This window comes from Callospermophilus lateralis, chromosome 1 (assembly GCF_048772815.1).
Source record: "Callospermophilus lateralis isolate mCalLat2 chromosome 1, mCalLat2.hap1, whole genome shotgun sequence".
NCBI classification, from domain to species: domain Eukaryota; kingdom Metazoa; phylum Chordata; class Mammalia; order Rodentia; family Sciuridae; genus Callospermophilus; species Callospermophilus lateralis.
In genome coordinates, this window is record NC_135305.1 from 102,715,962 (window position 1) to 102,737,522 (window position 21,561).

Consider the following 21,561-nt stretch of genomic DNA (forward strand, 5'->3'; position numbering starts at 1 on the left):
CCAAAACAGAACAGCTAGAGAAAAGATTTCCAGGCAGACACAGAGCAAGAGGGGACATTTGATGCCTGCTTTATTCAGTCACCAGTAATCTCTCTTGCGTCACTCACTTTTGTTACAATTGACTAATAGGCAACATGCCTCTGCCCGAGCCCCGGCAGATAGAAACACTGTCCTAAAAGGCTGAGCTCCCCAAAGAGCAAGGAGCAGCAGGGATGGGGCACAGGAGGCACCAGTTCCAAGCCCTGCTGTGGAAAAACTGGCTCTGCAGACTCCGGCACCCGGTGAGTGCTTACCTTGGTTCTCCAGAGGGCTCCAGTGAGGGTTGGAGAGGGACCAGGGTATGTCTTCCCTGGCAGGTGCAAATGTTCACCCTGCAAGGGATTTGGGAAAGTCAGATGATTTTACATCCGAACTCGCCCTAAGGGATAAAGTAGCTGAATTCTAATGACCAGCGCAATATTTAGACACTAGAATCTTGTCAAAAAAGGGCTAATTTAGAAAAAAATTTCCTTCAAATATAACAATGCACTTTAAACTCTAGTTGGTGTTTTGGATACTTATTATAAAAGATGAACTGGAAATCATCTGGTTTATAAGGCATCAAATGTATTTAATGCATAGATAGAAATATTAAGATCAGTGATTCTAAGGCATGAGTCCATGCAAAGTGTGTGTAAACAGGGCTTTGCAAGAAACATGAACTTAACACTATAAATAAGACATTAAAAATTAAGACATTAATTTTTTTAATGTCTTATTTATAGTGTTAAGTTACATGTTTTTTTAGAATTATATTTTAGTTACATCAACAAGGCTCTCCTAAGGAGATTAATGAAATTACTCAAACTGAATTTGTGTGAACATTTACGTAAAGGTCCCATAGATTTGTATTTTAATAAAGTAGAACTCAATCACTTATTATTATGATTAGTTGCCCTTTATACCTGATGTCACCAGGTAAACTTTAATACTTAGTGATGTCGTTTTCAGTAGTAGTTCTGCAATACTGTTTCTGTATTATTTTTGACTTTAAGGTTCACACTTATCAGATGAGGTTTTTCTGCAAATGAATTCTTCTGTTTGCAGAAATTCAGTAATTGACATGGAATTTAATCATGTTGCTGACTCCTCAGTCAGAAGATCCTTCCTCTCTTTCTCACAATAGAACAAATATTAAAGGAGATGTTTTCTTTTCATATGGTATCAGGATTAGAATGATTTCAATTGAAATTAGATTGTACAAGAATTGTAAGGTCAGGAATGAACAAACGGGACTTCCACTTTTGATGAATTGTTAGCACATTGGTGCGTGTATAGGTGGTTTTCCATTTAAGTACAGTATATTAAACATGGAAGTTTGTTTGGGGGAACTAAGCCTATTTTCCCATGAAAGGACATTCTAAGGGAAAGCTGGATTCCCAAACACTGTTCTTTCTTTTCTATATATATCAACTCATTAAGTTCAATAGTTCAGTGAAGGTAAGGTATCTGGACTATCTACTCCCTATTATTGGACACCTGAGTTGTGTAAAAATTTTTCATAATTATTATTGGTATAAGGGAAATATCCTTATCAGAAATATTTTGTTAATTTATTTATTTGATGTCTGCTTTTATAAAATGATAAGTCCTATGCCCTATGCTTCTTCATCTTATTTTTCTCTTCAGTATTCATCATTTATAATACACTACATATTTACTTAGTTGTTAATTACCTCTGGATCCTGCACTAGTTTGTAAGATCCATGAGAGCTGGACATTTTCCTGACTTGTTTATCAGCATACTCCCCAGTACCCAGAAGAGTACCTGAAACATAGCAAGTGTTCAATAAATATTTGTTAAATGAATAAAGGAAGGATAGAATACAGTAAAAACTTATTGTATCTCTACTGGGTGAACAGTACAAATGTGTGCCCTCTCTTCAAGGAATTGGAGTCAGTTCTGAGAAAATCAACCAAATATGCAATAAAACATTTAATCAACCCTTTTCTGGGAATATGTCTACAGATGTTCACACACACAATGGAAATTGTATTTGTTACAAGTTTATTTATTATGACATGGCTTACAATAGCAACAGAGTAGAAATAACCCAAGAATTTGTGTAGAATTTGGAGTCGCCTGACTGGGTGTACATCCCAGCTCTGTCACTCACTAGTTGACTTATGTAGTCAAATTTCTTGGTTGGGTTTTCTTTCCTATGAGATGAATTTGTTTGCAAAGATTGAGTGGTTACTCCATGCAATGTGCTGGCAGTGATGATTAGCATGAGTGGGGGATGTTTTCTTCCTGGGCCATAGTGGTTGGCAGGGTAGCAGACCTCTGGGACATGAGCCAGGGATTATGAGGGGCAGGAGAGGTGAGGGTAGCTGTAGATATCTGATTTGCATGATTGGGTTAGAGCAGAACCCCAGGGGCTATACTCTGTGATAACGTTTGCATCTCTTAATCAATTGCAGTGGAAATATTGAGGCCAGGCCCCTCTGGGTAAATGTCTTTAAACTGACCTATTTTTCATAGCTTCCTTCTGTTTTTCAGTGATGATCTGTGAATTCTTTTACATTATGGAAATGGGTGTTGGCATAAGCCACAGAACAACCAATCTGACCAAGTGAACAAATGGCCTCAAATAAATGTTTCCTTAATGAATAAGAACCAGGCACTATTTGTAAGCAGAAGGAAGCATATCCGTTTTTTATTTTATTATTTTAGGATTATAATTTTTTTAAAAAACATTCTATTATGGAAATTTCAAACAGTAAAAAAAATTAAATGTTACAATGAATGAATAATATTCATCACCTTCTCATATCTAGAGTGTTAAAATTCTATTGTTGGGAAAAATTAGTTTATATGGAAGCACGTTTTTAGAATTACTTTAATGCCACTCTGATTTTTCCTCTTGATTTTAATTTATTATACAAGCAGCACTATAACTATGTGAAAATTTCTTTTAAAAACATCTAAGATTCCTTTGCACTAATTCATTTGCTACATTGGTGGTCTTTTCTTGTCATCAGGCATATGTAAGATAGTATAATTACCTTGCATAATTAAAATCTTAGTCTTTTTTTTCCATTTAACATTGAGGTTCAATACTTCAAAAGTTGCTCTATGGTCTAGAGCAGGACTTCTGGGTCAAGGTCAGGACATGTTCATTTCTGGCAAGTCAATGACAGTTGAAGATGCCCTCAGGAGTCTTCCTGGATAGTTCCTGAAAAATCTCATTGAGTGTCCAGTGGCTATGAGCCAGGATTTTCCACATGAACTTACATATTTACTTTTATATTTCATTGTAACTATAAATCAATCAATCAAATTCTTTACTTCTAAATTTAAAAAAAACTAATAACAAAAAAATGCTGTAAGGCAAGCATCTACTCTTTAGAAATCTCCTAGTTTTGAGGTCTTTGGGGATCCCTGTTTTGATAGTGTCTAGAGGTGGCTGAACCCAAGCCTCAGTGCTGTGTGCATAACACTGTTCCCCAATATATACCTCGAGTCATGGAGCAGTGACCTTTCTTGGGGCCATTGTTACCTCCCATCTTCTGCATCCATTGAAATCTTTATTTCTTGTTCTGAATCTCATCTCTATTGACTGCTAATCTCCCTCCTCTTTACCCCAACTAGATAGGACTCTGTCACTTAACTCCATTAATGAGAGATGACAAAAGCTTTTTGAATTTGTTCAATATTACTGAAGATATGGGCTAGAAGAGAGAAATTGTAACATAGTATAATACAAGGACATTCCTATAGGTAGTATCTTGAACATTGCCCAAAGGCCTAGGTGTTAAAGGCTTGATCATCAGAATAGTATTATTGGGAAGTAGTGGACAGTTTAAGAGATGGGGTTTAAAGGGAGGACTTTAGGTAACTGGGGTAAGTTCTTGAAGAAGATTGTTGAACCCTGTTCTCCTCCTCTCTCTTTCTTCCCTGGCTCTTGATGAGGTAAATAGTTTTGCTCCCTCACATGCTCCCGCTATGATATGTTACACACCACAGCCCAAAGCAGTGGGGTCAACTGATGATGGACTGAAACCTCCAAAACTGTGACCAAAATATACTTTTTCTCATTATAAGTTTAATATCTCAGGTATATGTTATAGTGACAGAGAACAACTAACCAAGACATCATAGTCTGAGAAACCATTGACTCCCAACCGTAGGCCAGGAGGGTCTGATGGAAATAACAAAACTATACTGGGAATGACCTTCTGCTATGTACATCATGCTATGGAACCCAGTAAAACATACCCCAGGTCTGTCCCACACTTCATTCAGACACTGCAGTCCCAAACAGCCATGGTGGTAACGTGTACTTTGTTTTAGACATGGGTGAGAATTACAGTACCTTCACGGAGCCCTTTTTCCTGGCCTGCCTCAATGGAAGCCCTCGAGGCTACCTGAGCTCAGTGATAGTAACTTCTCCACTCAACACCTAGCCAAGTTGACATCTACCCCTGCACCATTAGAGGAGCCCTATAAGCTCACCACAACCAGGATGAACCCCATTCTACATTACTTACTTCTAGCAATATATCTTAGGATCTAATCCTTCAAAACATCATCTTGGAAATCGCTGTTTTTTCTTTCTTTCAATATGTACAGGAACAAACTTTTATTCTGAACTTCCCCTGCTTCAAACCTGTGACTTTTGTGTGGGTAGAGGTGTGTTTCCCCTTTCCAAAACAGGAGAATCTCACACTTATTTGCTATTTCCATCAACCACTGCATTCAGAGGCTAACAGCCCAAGTTAGTGTTAAAGAAAAACTTTATTTTGCAAACAACGTACTAGTCACAATTTCTATACATTTCTGAAATTGCAAAAATTAATAGATATGAAGACTCCCAAGTAAATTAGTTATGATCTCTTCTGGCTGAAGCCTGAGGTAATATTTTGTTGTTGTTGGTGGTGGTGTTTTTAAATAGTTACAAATTATGACTCATCATTTTGTTTGCTATAAGATTTGTTATAAGATCTGCTCAGGGTATTAGCAGGAATCAGTAGGTCAAAGGTCAAGTGCCTGATCTTTCTCACAGACAGGTTCAGGAAACAAATTTCCAATGATCTTGAATGGTAGTTCCTGACAAGCTTTTACAATTGTATGCATTTTTAAAAAAATAGTAGAAGACTTTTATATTTGTGGGAGGTGGAGGGGGGAATCCTAAAAGTTAAAATGTTTGAATATTAATCATTGTAATAGATTCATGTTGGGCATGTTGCTAAAGGAGTTATAGGTACTATGACCTATGAGTGGGTTTTAGGAATAAAAGCAGTTAAGTGTCACTGGTATGGAGTTTTGGTGCTGAAAGAAGTGGCTGAAATTTGTTTATCAATATTCTTTCATTTAGAGTTATACTATGCTCCTGCTGGTTGGTCAGAGATTTCTAATCAAAAGAGACTTTCCCAAGTTGAGGACTCTACCATCACCCTGCAAGGCAGTAGGGGTCTATCCATTCCTGCCCAAAGTGTATTAGTCTGCTCAGGCTGCTGTAACAAATTCCACAAAGTGGCTTAAGAAATAGACCATTTGTCTCACAGTTCTGGAGACTGGAAATCCCAAATCAAGGTCTCAGCAGGGCTAGTTCCTCTGAGGACTAGATTTATAGATGGCTGTGTTAACCCTACATCTCTTTACATCATCTTCCCTTTGTATTTGTTTTTGTCTCCAAATTTCTCCTTTAAAATGACATAATCATTTGGGATTAGGGTTCACCTTATTCTGCTGTGACCTCATCTTAACTAACAACATCTGCAATGACCCTATTTCCAAATAAGATCACATTCTAGGGGGCTGAGGATTAGGACTTCAACATATGAGTTTTAGGATATGACAATTCAGCCTATGAGTATAAATCCAGCCCTATCTATATAAATCAAACTTCAGCCTCAGTTGACAAACCTATGCTTTGGGTAGGTTGGGACTTTTAAATAGCATAGTCTGGACCTCATGTACCCCCATCCACAGGGAGAAACGTGGTACTTAACCCACTTGGGTGGAAAGAAAGATATTCATCAGAATGTGGCTTTCCCAAGAACAAGCTTAAAATCTCCACCCAGCATGGAGTGAAGGCTGGGGATGGGAGGCTGAGCTGAAGCTTCTGGGCCATTCTTCATGGGCTGCCCAAGGGTCCAGAGTGACTAAGTGGCCACCTGGCTCTGACTTCTGCTAGTTCTCAGCAGATAGTTTCACAAACTACACAGCTAGGACTACCTTTAAGGGCAGAATTCTGACTTTTAGTTAAATGTCTGTGGTCTCTCTGAGTATACAGACTGGCAGAATGACACCGAATTTTCTGGGTATGGTAAGCTTCTGGGGTGTTCATATGCTAGTCACCCATAACTGAACTCTAGATGCACATCAGAGTGCCTGTACCTTAGTTGGCCTCAGTCAGCTTTCAGATTCTTCTCATGGCAGGGCCTGAGCCACATGACTTAGGTATGGCCAGCAGCCTGGCCCTGCTTGCATCCTCCTGATGGTACGTTTCAGTATAGGCCACAGGACTTGGTGGCAATATTGATTATAGCCTGTTGGTATTGAAAGATGGCATTGAAAGTGTGCCACTCTCTTTGGCATGCTAATACTTACCAGAAGCTGCAAATGAACATAGTGTTTATGGGCTAGAGATCTATTGGCTGACTGATCAGAATTTGGACCTAGGGAACATTGCTAAACAGTTACCTGCTGACCAGTGAGCTTTCTGCTCTGCATCCTGGCAGCTGACTACCCCAGGAGAGCTTCATACACAAACCCACAAAGATGGGGATTCCTTAGGATAGTGTAGGAACACTTGAAGTATTCCTAAATGTTCTAGCAGTTATGTGGAAGTTGCCCATTTCCCATGATTAGGCCACATGGTCACTTTAGGGATGACTTCTTTTCCTCTAACTGGAAGCATATCTTACTGCAGATGCCCATGTCTTTGTGATGATCTGAGGCTCTGACCTGACAGTCTATCAATACAATTAGAGAATCATCCAACTTCCATTTGGATTGATAAGATGGCAAAGTTGATGATCTTTCTATTGGTTGTGAAACACGGAGCCTGTGGGGTCCTTGAGGTTGGCCTAGACTGGCTGGTTGTCAGGATTCACCCTGCCCTGGACCCTGGGAAGGAAACTGTCCAGTCACTATAAGGCCACTGTAGGTCATTTGGGTGTGTCTCAGTTTACATAGAACTGTGATCAAAGACAAGTGGTGCATAAATCTAATTATTGAAAAGCAAACATGCTTTTGTGTCTTGAGGGCTAGCATGTGCTGAGCTGTTTGGTTTTTGTTTGCTTTTTCCTATTCATTATCACACAGTGCCTTTTCACTTTAGATGGAGCTTCATTTGCTTCTAATCCTTTTAACTGTAGCTTTGTTTCCCCCTGCCTTCCCTCTAAGCACAAGTCATTACATAAACCAGGAGACATGAAAACAGCTTTAATGAACAGTGAGGTAACTCCTGTGTAAAGAAAAGGGCTAAGAGTTTTTTGTTCAGCGGTAATCCTCCTTTGTGTCCTATGTCACAGCCTGAATGTAAGAATGTCCAGATCTTCTAAAGGTATGAAAAAAATGACTGTTAAAAAACATACACACACACAGACAAAGCATCTGATTTCCCGTTTCCTTTTTGGATTGTTTGCCAGGATAAAAAGAAAAAAGAAAAACAAAACACAAAACAAACACAACTCTGTATGTTGCTCTTTTTCTGAAATTGTTACCAGAATCTTAAAGAGAAAAATGACAAGATCATCAAAAGACTAGGACTGGAAGATTTTATTTAGGATGGTACATTTATGTTGCTTCTGTAAAACACAAAAAGTAAAGATATCTTCTTTGCCCAGGAGACTTGTTCCCTCCCACTTTTGAATCTAGTTCTCATTAGAAATACCCTAGAATTCCCGTGCTGTAGTTATTTACGTGGTCCAGGTAGGCCTGGGTTTTTCAATGACAAGAAAGGTTCAAAACAAAACAAAGCAACTCATATTCACAATAATTCAAGAAACCAGAGGCAAAAGCAATGTCAAGACTTGTTTCCATGAGACATCTATGGGAGGCTGAGGCTGTTTACTGGGGAACCCAACAAGATTGAAGTGCCCTCTAGCTTTGTCACCCTGGGACTGTGGGGGCCCCTTCAAGGAAAGCTTTGAGGTCAGCTATGCATTTACCACTCTCTGTGTCCTCTGCTCTCCCTGCTTTGTATCCCCTCAGCATATTTCCTTCCCTTGATGCCTGGCTGTTGGCTTCTTCAGAAGGTTCACCCATGTGGTGCCATCTGCGCGGGTCTAGGTGTGGTTGTCCTATGGCAGGCACTGGGGCTTCTCCCAGGAGCACAGTCATCCAAACTTGCCTCACTAGCAACTGTCATACTGTTACCTGTATCCTGAGCCAGAGGCCTGACTCTGGAGGCCAACTAATCAGGTCCGACCATGCCCTAAAAAAACCAAGCAGAAAAGGTAATGGTGGAAAGCAAGGAAAGACAACCTTAATCAATATGGTTATGTTAGGAAGGCAAAATGAGACTCAGCATCTCAGCCCTGTCTTCCAGTTGCTGAGAGGAGATACAGGTTTAAATAGAGGAAGAATTGGAGTAACAGGTGAGAGGTATACATGATTAAGCAGTCTTGGTCGAACTGTGATCTGGTGGATCATTCTCTCAGTTCTGGTTCTGCAAAGGGACAGTTCTGGAGTAGTCCTTTATCACACAAGGAAGCAATTTCCACTTGTTGCTCAGGATATGTATTTGTCAGACCTGTGATTCTGAAAGCCAACAGTTCAGTTCCATGTGATGATTGCTCCTGCTTTTTCTGGAAGGTGTAGCACAATGGCTGAAGACTTCTAGATGCTACTCTAGGGGTCTAAAGTCAGAGGTTGCAATTCTCCCTGGCAGTTTGGTCTCAGTCTTGAAGGGAGAGATAAGATAAGTTGGGTAAACTTAGGGCTAATAAGTCTTGCATTACTAATTTTTAGATGAGCTCTTGCCCCTTAGAGGATTAACAGGCTTACATGTAGAGGTAAGGAGGGACTTGACCCAAAGTTTAATAAAGGAGACTGATACAATATGAAGGCAGAAAGGCCAAGCTTTATTCTGCTTTCAGCTACCCATAGGGCACCAGAGCCACTGATTTTAGCAAAGTCAGTCTAAGTTGCTGTTATAATCCTTCAGACTTAAGCCTGGGGCTCCTGGGAGAGGCATACCTGCACCGGTGTGCACCAGTGTCCACCTATCTGGAAAATGACCATTCCTTAGAAATGGAGGGAGGCAGGTAGGAGGTGAGGTGGCCTTTTCCGTCTTGTAGAGTCTGGCTACATGGCTGTTGGCCGCCAGAGGGGCTGCTACAGAAGACCCAAGGTGGAAGTTCAGTGGTGTGCTGTGCTCTGGGTGGGACCGAGGGCATGGTCTTCCCTTTGCTTCAGCTCCTTTTAGCTGTTTTTCTGTCACTTCAGCCAAGCTGAGTGGTGTCTGTCCTCTCTCTTCCAGATGACCGTGAACTTTAGACCAGGATCCTTGTCTTCTTCTTCCTAAACCTTTTACAGGAATTCTAATTTCCAGATGGAGCGTAGAGTTCAGAAGGGGAAGGGATTTCCCTAGGCCCAATGGAAGGGAGCAGCAGGGCCTCCCCTAGATCCAGTTCTGTCTGATGGAGAGCTCACACCCTTCCTGTCCTCCAGTGGATAGCACTGAACAAATACTTGCTGAATTTATGTGGTGAAGACTTGAGTGTGTGAAATGTTCCCGAGCGCATAGAACGAGGACATTCTCTCTTGCGTGCCAGGGGTGGAGTTGGTGGTCTCTTCATTATTCATCGTCAGGGGCCATTGGTGGCATCTACAAGATGGCCTGGGACATTGTCTGCCATACACTTGAAATTTGTGGCCATAGCATTTGCTGGTACAGATGGTCTGAATCCCAAATTCCAGTCTAACACTCTGGCAGGAGCAAGCTTGTGTCTGAGGGTGTCTTGATTACCCCAATAGGTCACTCTTTTGATATACCTCATTATATTAAGCATGACCTGAATGCCAAACATATTTTTCATAAGTGTAGAATAATTTCTAAATAGTAATATGACTGAGCCAGAAGGGAGCTCAACCTACTGTCCATCTGGATGATTCCTGCTGTGTATGAACTGTCTTCATTTTCAAAGGGATGTATGGTCATGTGACAGTAATTCATATGTGCAACGTTGTATTCTCTTTGGCCCTGTGTAGTTGATGCTTACAAATTTAGCATAGATACCATGGAGTATGAAGTTGTTTTTTTTTTTTAATTTTCTATTTTGAAGGATCAGTATAAGAATTAATTTTAAATTGTCCATTGAGTTATTTTACAATTGTATAATTAGAGCCTTGGTGAGTACAAGTATTTCTCAGATTTATTGTCCTTTTCTTATTCAGATTTAGTTTCTATATCTTATAAGGTCATCTATTCCTTTTGCCTAAAATAATACTTCATAATTTCAAACCTGTGGGATTCTACTTTATTCCCATTTTAATCAATAGTCTTGTAATTGATTAGTGTAATCAATAGTCTTGAGCTTTTCTAAGGTTTTAATTTATCTTTTTTCTAAAAATTCCAAATCCAAAAGGCCAACAACTTTGCTAAATCACTCTTTCTTCCACCTGTGTACTGAATTGATTATTATGTCCTATATTTTGTACCACAATAGAGTCTATTTTGGGGTTTACCATGCTATGGTATTGATGTAACTTTGTGCACTAATTTCATTTTTTAAAACATTGATACTTTATAATAAATTATAATGTTTTCTAGAATTAGAACCTTTTCATAACTTTTTCCTTCAAAAATGTCTTTGCTTTTGAATATATTTACGAATCCATCAGATTTTAGAATCATTTTTGACTTAAAAAATCACTTCAATTGGTATTTTGGTTAGATTTGCATTCAGTGTGAACAGTAATTTTAGAAGAAAGCATCCTCTCAGTTCTCCTCTTCCTTTGCTCCCTGGTTCCATCTTGGACCACACAGTGTCCTTGTGCATGGAATATTTGGCACCCTGATGTTCATCTCTCAGACAATCTTCCATCTTCTCATTGAACTCAGCTGTGGCAGAAAAAAATACTTGCCTCCTATATCCACTAGCTCAAACATCCCAACTCTGGCCACAATAAGTGGAGATTTTTTAAAATGCAATTCAATATGTATTTAACTCCATGATAAAAATAATTGCTCAGGGGTTCTCTGAATACAGTTTATTAATTTACTAATAACTGATGCTTAGTTTGTATTCCTCACCCCCCGCCCCGCCCCCATCTTCACAGTGGAAACAAAAAACTGCTTTGTAAATATTTTTAGATACTTATTCAATTGTTTCCTAATGGAAAATACAATGAGTAAGAATCTTTGGGGGCTGGGGTTGTGGCTCAAGCGGTAGTGTGCTTGCCTGGCATGCGTGCAGCGCTGGGTTCGATCCTCAGCACCACATAAAAAAATAAATAAAATAAAGATGTTGTGTCCACCGAAAACTAAAAAATAAATATTAAAAAATTCTCTCTCTTACAAAAAAAAAAAAAAAAAAGAATCTTTGGATCAGAGAATGTACATTCCCAACTTGGGTACTTATTGTTTCTTTAACTTCCAGAAAGATTGTGCCAATATTCATCTCATTCCAGGGTTCAGATTTAGCTTTAATTATCTGTTTGCTCTTCTCCTTTGATTCCATGAGGGAAGAAACATTGAAAGAAAAGCAATTGTTTTTTAATGAAAACCAAAAGAGAGGAAGAGAGAGGGAGAGGGAGGAGGCAGGAGGGAGGAGGGAGGATGGAGGAGGGAGGAGAGAGAAGGGAAAAGGAAGAAAGGAAGGGGGAAAGGGAAGAAGGGAGAAAAAGAGTTTGTTTATTTCTTTTTTCTCAATATACAAATAATATAAAGGTTTTTAAAAAGTTTTCTGGAGGAGGGAATTTTGGCCTTTGATTATATGATTTTTGGAAGCCCCAGATCACCTGTGACTGTAGTTGGTATTTGGTAATTGACTCTCTGCTAGGTTTGATTCATGCTTCGTTTGAGCTTATTGTGAGAATACCAGATTATCCTTTTTTTTTTTTTTCCCCCAGTACTTAACAACAAGAACCTCAAAATACTTCTGGGAAAGTCTCCTTCTCCAGGAGGTTTGCATCAAGAGGCCCCAGTGCACCAAAAACACAATAGATTTTCATGCTTACTTCAAAGCCCTTTGTTTTCAAGGGCAAGGGCAACAAACTAATTATATGCTTTGCTTTAGCTTCCTTGATATTCTAAACTTATGATGTTTTTCTCCTCTCTCTGCCAATGAGATCTTGTGACTAACTTCTCCCCCTGCTGGGTGTCCCCTTTCCTTCTTAATTCATTACAACTTTATGTTTTGTACAGAAGCTTTTCATTCTACATGGTTTTCAGCTGTAACCCAAACACATTCTGTATGAGCCACTTGAAGAATTTTAAGATGAATTAAAGTTCATTGGAGGATGAACTTAGTCTGCAGGTCTGAGCTTCTGTCCAAGTTGCATTACAAATTCGTTCAAAGAATCTACACAAAATAATTACCTTTATGGTTTCCAATGTGTAAAACAGACACAATATTATCTGTTTTGTTGTTTGCCATGAGGATCATACACTGGATGAGTATATAATGCTCTAGGATTATGCAAGGAAATTATTTGAGAATGGGATTAATTTTCTTATCTCCTCCAATTGTTCACTTCATTCACTTTCAGAAGTATGGGTTTAATATCCCTTATCCAAAATGCTTGGGCCCACGAGTGGTTTAGATTTCAGAACTTTTTCAAATTTGGGGATATTTGCATATAACAATGAGCTATCTTAGGGATGGAACCCAAGTCTAAACATGAAATCTATGTATGTTTCATATAAACCTATACACATGGTTGAAAGTAATTTTATACAATATTTTAAATGATTTTGTGCGAGAGGCAAAATTTCAAGGTGTGGAATTTTCCACTTGTGATATGATATGGGCAAATTGAAAAAGTTTTGGATTTTGGAGCATTTCAGATTTTTGGATTAAGGATGTTTAACCTGTACATTTCATTCAATCTTGGGAAATTAGGAATTTAGGAAATATCATCTTTGTTCAATGCTGTTTCCCCAGTCCCTATCGCAGGGGATATGTGATATACATTTCCTGATGAATTTATGAGAGGATATACATATTTTTATTGCTCTGATACACCACAATTTATTAATCTGCTCTTTTATCAATGGGTTTTACATAACTGCCATTTTTTTCATTCATAAATAATGCTGTTGTAAACATTCTTTTTTTTTAATGTTTTATTATGCATAAAAATTAGTATGTCAAAAATCACATTTAATAATATATAATTTTAAAATTATGAATGAGTAAGGATTCCAAATTCAAGTCAGGGCTGACATACCTTGGTATGAACAAACTCTTCCTACTTATATGCTGTGGCTTTCTTTTTCTTCTGGTAGCTAGGATGCAAAATGAAGAATAAATAATAATATAGAAAACAATTAATATAAGTTCAACCATCTCGTCTACAATTTTTGAAGAATTTTTAAATTAAAAAAAAATGTCAGCACAATGCCCATGCCCCCGAACAATCCAGTGGAAAAAAAAGAAAACTCTTTGGATGAGAATTGTGTGTTCAATTCTTCAGACAAGGTACCTTGAAGGAAAAAAACATGGCAGCAGTTGAAGTGACAAGACAGATCCCAGTATTTTAGTCAGTTATTTCGCTGTTGTGACTAAAGGATCTGGCCAGAACAATTTTAGGGGAGGAAAAGTTTATTTGAGGGCTCACAGTTTCAGAGGTCTCAGTCCCTAGAAGGCCGGCTCCATTCCATGGGGCTAGAGGTGAGCCTGAACATCATGGTGGGAGAGTGTAGTGGAGGGGAGCAGCTTACATGGTCATCAGAAAGCAGAAAGAGAGTCTCCATTCTCCAGGTACAAAATATATACCCCATAGCCACCCCCCAGTTCCCACTTCCTCCAACCACACTCTACCATTTTAGTTACCACTCAGATAATCCCCATCTAGGGATTAAATCATAGATTGGGTTAAGGCTCTCACAACCCCATCATTTCTCCTCTGAACCTTCTTGCATTGTCTCACATGTGAGCTTTTGGGGGACACCTCACATCTAAACCCTAACACCCAATATAGGTATAATCATTTCTTCCCACTTATCTGAAAGCATCCTATTACATGAAACGGGAATTTGCCAATAGCATAAGCCTGTTATGGGACTTGAAATCTTGAAATATGTTCTATGTTTTAACCTATAATTTTAACAATATTCCTTATAAATTTTCTCTGTTGCCATATCTTGTTGTAAACATTCTTGAACATACCTTTTGGTTCAAGTGTTGAAGATCTTTCCAATGACTGTGTTATTAGGTTAAAGACAGTGTAGTATAAGTAAATTAATATGGTTCAACCAATTATATATTTGTTGAATTATTGGCTCAAAGATTTGCAAATCCCCAACTTACTTATTAATATTGTCAAACTGTATTTCAAAGTTCCTGTTGATCTAGCTGCTGCCTAACCCTTGTATTGTCAGACTTTTTAGTTTGCCCCAAATTGGTGGATATAAAATGGCATCTTGTTGGAACTGAATTTGTGTTATATTGATAATTTCATAATTTACTCTTGTCTTCTTACATCTTTTGACTGTTTTCTGTAATATCATCTCCTTCTCATTGATTTAGACATCTGTATGTATTCTAGACATTACACTGTCATTTATGCATGTTGAAATAGATTCTACATTTTAAGTACCCTCTTTAAAGAACAGAGATTTGAAATTTAATATAGTTTAATTTTCTTTATGTTAAAGGGTTTTGCGTCTTGTTTAAGACACAAAGCATAAGTGTATATTTTGTCTAAACGTTTTAAAATTTTGTTTTTCTTTTTTCACATTTAAGACTTTTGTATCCCATCGTGATAAGGATCTAATCCATCCCTTCCTTCCCACCCCACTGTCAGGAAAATCAATTATGTGGCACAATTTATTGAATAGGAAATTCTCTTCTATTTTTCTGTCAACTACTTTTAAAATACATCAGGTTTCTGTGTCTACACAGCTCTGTTCCTGGTTTCTTTATGTCACTTCATAGGTTGATTTGCTTACAGTTGAATGAATGGTACACTGTCAATTTAATTACTATCATGTTTTGGAAAGCTTGACATGTGGGAAGATGAGTTATTTCAACCTGTTGATGAAAATTATGTAGAATTTCTTTGATCTTTGTTCTCCTAAATATGTTTTAGGATCAGCTCATTAAGTATAACAACAGCCCAAACTAACCAAACCTACTAGAATTCCAGTGGAAATTTCACTGAGCCTGTGTATCAATTTGTGTAGAATCACAGAATTGCAATGGACGCGTAGATCGCTGAGTAGAACTGACATTGTTATAATACCCCTGGTCTGAGTTTATGTTTTTGGGTAAAAGTTGCATTTCTTTTATTCATAGATTTCTGTTTTTCCTATCCTTAGAAAAATTCCTAGCCTTGAGTTTTTAACATATTACCTTTTCCTCTTTTCCTTCATTCCCCTTGAGGGAACTCGTCCCCTGCCCCCTGTGACTGATTGCTTACACTTTAAGATTCAGCTCATGAGTTTTCTTTTTTGTAGAATATTTTTGGTCACTCTCTTCCTCTTAGTTCTTTGGAGATTTATTGTATATCTTGTAAACAAAGCAATGCAATGTTTGTTTCTAGCCAGCACACCACTGAAAGCAGAAGTGTTATAGATGAATTTTAAATTTTATTTGTTTTGTTTTGGCTAAATTTCATTGCCAAGTATTTTTTTTCTCTTGGGGCTAAAGATTAGCATATTATCTGGGTTCTTTCCTCACTGAGAAAAAGAAACACAATATGTCATGAGCTTTGTAATGTTTTGAACAACCAATAAAAAAAAAAGAGTAAAAAAAAAAAAAGAAAAAGAAACACACATACACACACCCACACACACATACACTCACTATGTTTTTTTGTTTAATGGCAATTGGATGTGTATTTTATATGTATGTATATGTATAAATCACACATATATTTAATATTATATATAATCACATATAATTTTCCCATATTACATATAATCACATACTTACTTTTCATATATGTACTTAATCCCACTTGCTATCTCTTACAATATTGTGAATATAGATTCATTGACATCTAGTGTAGAGTGTTTTGAAGAAGTGTTTAAGATCAGACTGATCTTCTCCATCTTATTAGGGAGGTGACTTTTCTCCTGTCTGAATACCTATATTTCCTTTGCCTTTGAAGATCAGAAGTTTGAAGTTCACTACACATAGTTCAACTATGGCTTAATTTGTTTTTTCTCTAAAATGTAGTGGCTCTTTCAGATTAGATAAACTCTTCCTCTCTGTTGTGGTCTGGTTTATATCTCTGAGCATTTTTTTCTCCCCATTTGTTGAATTCTCTGCTTTAGGAATGCCAGCTATCCTTATGTTGCATGGTTTTTGTTTGTCAAATCTGTTGGGTTTTCTGTGAATATTTTTGCCTTTAAAAATGTTTTAAAAGATCACTATTGCTATCTCCACCTTATTCTATTCCAGCAGTTCAAATCTAAATAGTGTCTATTTTCTTTCTGTGTCTTCTAAATCAGTTAAAATTTCACAGTGATTATTTTTGTTATTTTTCTTTAGATGAGTAAACTTTCTTAGCATTTATCTTTTTTGAGCTCTTGTTTTCTGTTTGCTCTAATTAAACCATGCTTCTTTGCAAAGCAGTTATCAATTCTTCTTCCTATTTGAGTTTCTTTTCTGTCATGCTCTATGTATTTCTTTGGCTTGCACTGTTCTTAGTTTCTATCCATAGTGTGTTGAGATAGCTGCTTTGATTTCTTTTAATCTGACTCATACTTGGGCAGCCCAGTCAAAGTATGATACTTGTTCTTGACTGTTTTTGAATAAAGTTGAGGCTCATCTAATTTCTTCTGCAGTCTCTAGGGTGATCCCTGAGCCTGCTAGACTCTGCTGTTTTCTTTGGCAGGAGGAAGGTCCAGGTGATAGTGGAGATGAATGGGGACCCATTTGAGATGGGACATGACCTTTATTAGACTAGTTGGGCTCTGCACTCTCCTTTGCCATTTTGTTAAATATTTTATACTGTGTTCTTTCCATTCGTTTGAGGAAGTTTTTCCCCCACTGTAGATTCATTTCATATTTATATGTGTAGCCGAGGCTTCTCTGGAAGAATCAGCTTCAGTGCTTACTACTCTTGTCTGCTCATTCTCTTCAGCTTCTCGGGAGACTGGTGTGGGATGTTATCTCCATAAGCATGGGTCCTGGGAACGGCCACCAGGATTGTGTGGGCGACCATTATGGCTTTGGAGACTCTGGGATAAATTGGAAAAGAATCATGTGGGCTTTGTTTGATCTGCTCTGGAAACTTATTTCTTGTCATCTTTGTAATTTCTTTCTTTCTTTCTTTTTTCTCTTATCAGGCAAAGACAAATTTCTCCCTCTCTCCTCTAATTTCTTTCCTCTTCCCCCCTTAATTTTGTCTGGGGCAAGGAAAATTCTGTGAAGAAGTTTCCATATATCATTCCACCTGAGGTCCTTGATCTATGCGTGTTTTAATGCATGGCATTGCTAAGGTCTCCCTGAATGTCATCTGGTCTCAACTGTGCTAAAGGAAAGGCTTCTATTGATATTTGGGCTGGGGTATGACAGGAATGGGGAGTGGGTCAGAGTCGTAGTATTCAAGAGAAAGTCACAGTGAGAGGTAGTGCAGGGGCATGAAGCTCACAGGTGTAAATGGGGCATTCACTGTGCTGTGGAGTTTCCCTCCTACTGGAAGAATAGAGGGCTTCATAGTTATTCAGAAGGATGACCATTGTTCTTTGTAAGCACCAGTAAGTTCTATGGGTGATTCCTTTTGTTGAGAGCAGAAGTCATGGTAGCATCAGCCTCTGGTGCCTGTGAACAGCACTGAAGCCCTTGTTTCCGCTTAGATCAGATATCTGGATTCAGAAGTCAGTACTGGGGCCTGGAGTGGGAGAGAGAGAGCTCCTAAAAATTAATCAGAAATCCTTCCCATTAAACAGTGGTAAGATTAGAAATGTTAAACAAGATCCAAGGATAATAATGACACCTGAGAAGAGAACCATGCTATAAAAATGTGATGAGAAAAAGAGGCTACTTTCATGCTTCCACAGAGAAAGTCTAATGAAAGGAGGTGATTCACTTGCTCACAAAGGACAGTGACACTGCAGAACTCACCTTCTGAATGCTTTTCTCTTTAATGGAGTAGTGTCAAATTCAGAACAATGGAAGATTTTCCCACTTATGTTTTTCAAAAGGGTCAGTGACCAACTTGTAAAAAACAAAACAAAACAAGCCTCCAAAGTAATTATTAGACTTTTGTTTTTATTTCAGATCCTCGGAGGAACTTTAGTGATAATATGTAGAGCTGTATTTTTTTTAAAACTGTGTTGTTTGAAACTAGAAGTTTGTCATTGATTTTGAGACTGACTGTAGTTTCAGAGTTCCTGCTATTTTAATTTGGCAGGCTCCTTTAACTTATATTGCCTTTGAATGTGGGAAAATAAATAAGACACTAAAAATACAAAGATAAAAAGCTGATTGCATGAAAGATTTAGATAATAAAAAGGCAAATTAAAAATTAGAGAAAATATTTGCTTAAGGCTAAGAAAAGTGTAAATTATTTAATTAGAAGACAAGAAATGATGATTTATAAGTCAGGAAAAAAAACAATTTAATAGAAAAATGGGTACCTAGAAGAGCAGGGAGTATTATATAAGGAATTATTACATACTTCTTAAAAATGATTGATCTCAATAATTAAAAGTTATTTATTTTTGCATATCAGTTTGATAAAAGTTTGACAAAAATTAAAAGATTTTTAACCTTAAGTGCTACTGAGAGTTTGATCAGAATTAATGAGGATTTATTTTATATATATATTAGTTGTTGATAGACCTTTGTCCTTTATTTTACTTATTTATATGGGTGCTGAGACCCAAACCTAGTGTCTCATACATGCCAGGCAAGTGCACTACTGCTCAGCCCCAGCCCCAGCCCTAGCCCCTGATTTAGTTTTTAATGAAGGAATTTTAGTTTTTTTCTATTCAGACTAAAAATCCAGATTAAAAATCACATACACTTTGGTCTAGTAATATTATCTCATAGATATATGTACAAAAATCAGCAAAACAAGTAAAGAAAACTCATGAAAGTATGGGCCCCAAACAGAAAACCACGCAAATTTCATAATTAGGTAACTGGTTAAATAATTCTATAATAGAAGACTAAGTTGTCTTTAATAGTAGTGAGGCAGATACATAAGTTTTGATATGTAAATTCTTTCTGAAAATATTACTTATGCTTATATATAGTTCTTAAATGAATTAAGAAAGCTAAGATAATTTATCTTTTGGGTGATTGTGTAACAGTGGTCCACTTTATGCTTTGAATAAAACCCTTGCTCCTCCGCCATTGCAACTTATTTTTTAAATGGACCTGTTTTTTTCTTTTCCTCCCTCCCTGTTCCTCCCCAATATCTCCCCCTCCGTAATCTCAGGGAAATCTTCCCCATCCTAGGCAGAGTTATCTGTCCTTGAGTACCAACTACCATAGGAACAAAGTAATCCAGACTTTGGGGAATACTGGAAAACCTCAGAAATGACTGTCCCCCAAATTGACAAGTGAATCACATCTCCAGACAGAGAACATGTAGAATGTGGCCTTTGAGTCATCTCTTTAAAAGCCCACTCCCTTCCTTCCTGCTGATGGGCAGAATTACAGTCTTTGGGACAGAAGCCCCCTGTGTTTCTTTCTTGCTAGCAAAGCAATCAACCTTCTTTTTCCTTTTCCTCAAAACCATGTCCTTGTTATTGGATTGGCACTGGGGACAGGGACCCAGCTTTTGGTAACAATTGCTTGTATACTTTTTGTACTTTTAAAATTTTCTAACCATATACATATTTATTTATTTCTAATATAAAAATTGTTATAAGAGTCTCAGGTCTACAAATGATTTTCCATTTCTTTATAACCCATTGTTCTAACAGTAGCAATCAATGTCATTGAAAATGAATGAAAAAAATTATCATTTTTTCCCTTAATGGTAACAAATCATTGTTTAATATGAGGTATATTTTCTGTATTGCTTATTTATACTCAGTCAGAATTAATTATAGAATCCTTCCCCACCACCTCTTGACCCCAATCCTCTTAATACATTTTAAAAACTCTTACAGAGAATGACCAAATGATTTGAATAAATTGCAGCCTTCTGAGTGTTCCTGACATTTCTTTCTGGTTTTAAGCATGATCCCTTGAACCAGAGGGTAACCTCCTCCAGATCTTCTGTTATCAGAATGTGTGATACTGGGTTTCAGTACAGCCCAGAGAACTTTTTATCATGTTATATTTTCTGACCCAACACCTCATACACTATTTCAAATAGGGCAATTTCTTTTCTCCGTTAATTACATCAGGGATTGAGTTTTAGGTCTAGCGCACTCACACATTCACACTTAGATCTGCGGCCTGCACTTTACAGAGAGGGGGATAGCAATGGCAGTTTAAGGTGCAAAGGAACCAGAGAGCCCAGAAGTTCATGTTAGTTTAGAGCATTGTAACTTGGGGTCCGAAACAGTAAGACACACCGCTGGGGTTGACTGAGCACCCTTAACTTGCAGATTTCCAAGTCGCTGTATGAATTAATTCTATGCTTGGCCTGTTTTGTGTTTGGCTGTACACTTTTGTACTTATAAAATGATATGGACTGGGCTGGAGTGCTCAGCAGTGGAGTGCTCGCCTAGCATGTGTGAGGCTCTGGATTTGATCCTTAGCACCAGATGTAAATAAATAAAATAAAGGTACTGGATCCACTTACAACTTAAAAAATAAATAAAAAAATAATAAAAAAATGATATGTACTGTAATCAGTAAAGCAAGAGCCACATTCCATGTGTCAAAAATGGCATTTCTTTTTCTCTTCTCTTTGACAATTCAGTTTTGTACCAAATATCACAGTTCTTTTTTGGTAACTATTTTGGATAGTCTGTGTCTAGAGAATTGACTCTAACAGTTTTCGAAGTTTATTCCAATTTCAAGAAAGTCATTGAAGAGAAAAAAAATTATTTAAACATGAACAAATAATCCTTGATTGAATCTGGAAAAACCAGAAGCTGGGCCTGGTGTGAGAAGGAGCAGGAGATGATATAGTCATGGATCAGGATGAGGCGACAAATGAACTGGGGCCTATCATGGAACTTCTGTCCCAGTAGTTGTTGTAGTAGGAGTGACAATGAGTTTCTTTAAAAGGAGAACTAACTTGTTGATCATCCTTCAAGAGGTGGAAATGTTGTAATGCTTTGCAATTTATTCAAGCACTTTTTTTTAAACAATATATATTTTCTCAGGTCCTTTCCCTCGCAGAATTCTTCTGGCCTTGTATCCTGTTCATGATTCTGACAGTACTTCGTTTCCAAGAACCTCCCAGACATAGAGACAGTTGTAAGTTTCACTTAATATGATTTTTTAGATTACAAACCTTCAGAGAAATAAGAGAGTACTCAT

At 37.6% G+C, this 21,561-nt stretch overlaps 1 protein-coding gene across 1 annotated transcript in view; it reads left to right on the plus strand.

Moving 5' to 3' along the window:
* Positions 1-212: 212 nt before the first annotated feature.
* Abca13 (ATP binding cassette subfamily A member 13) overlaps positions 213-21,561 on the plus strand; it is a 427,810-nt gene continuing 406,461 nt past the window's right edge. Inside the window, exons 1-2 of the mRNA XM_076864534.2 lie at positions 213-281; positions 21,405-21,498. Of these exons, the coding sequence (XP_076720649.2) occupies positions 213-281; positions 21,405-21,498 (163 nt within the window). The remainder of the gene's footprint in view (positions 282-21,404; positions 21,499-21,561) is intronic.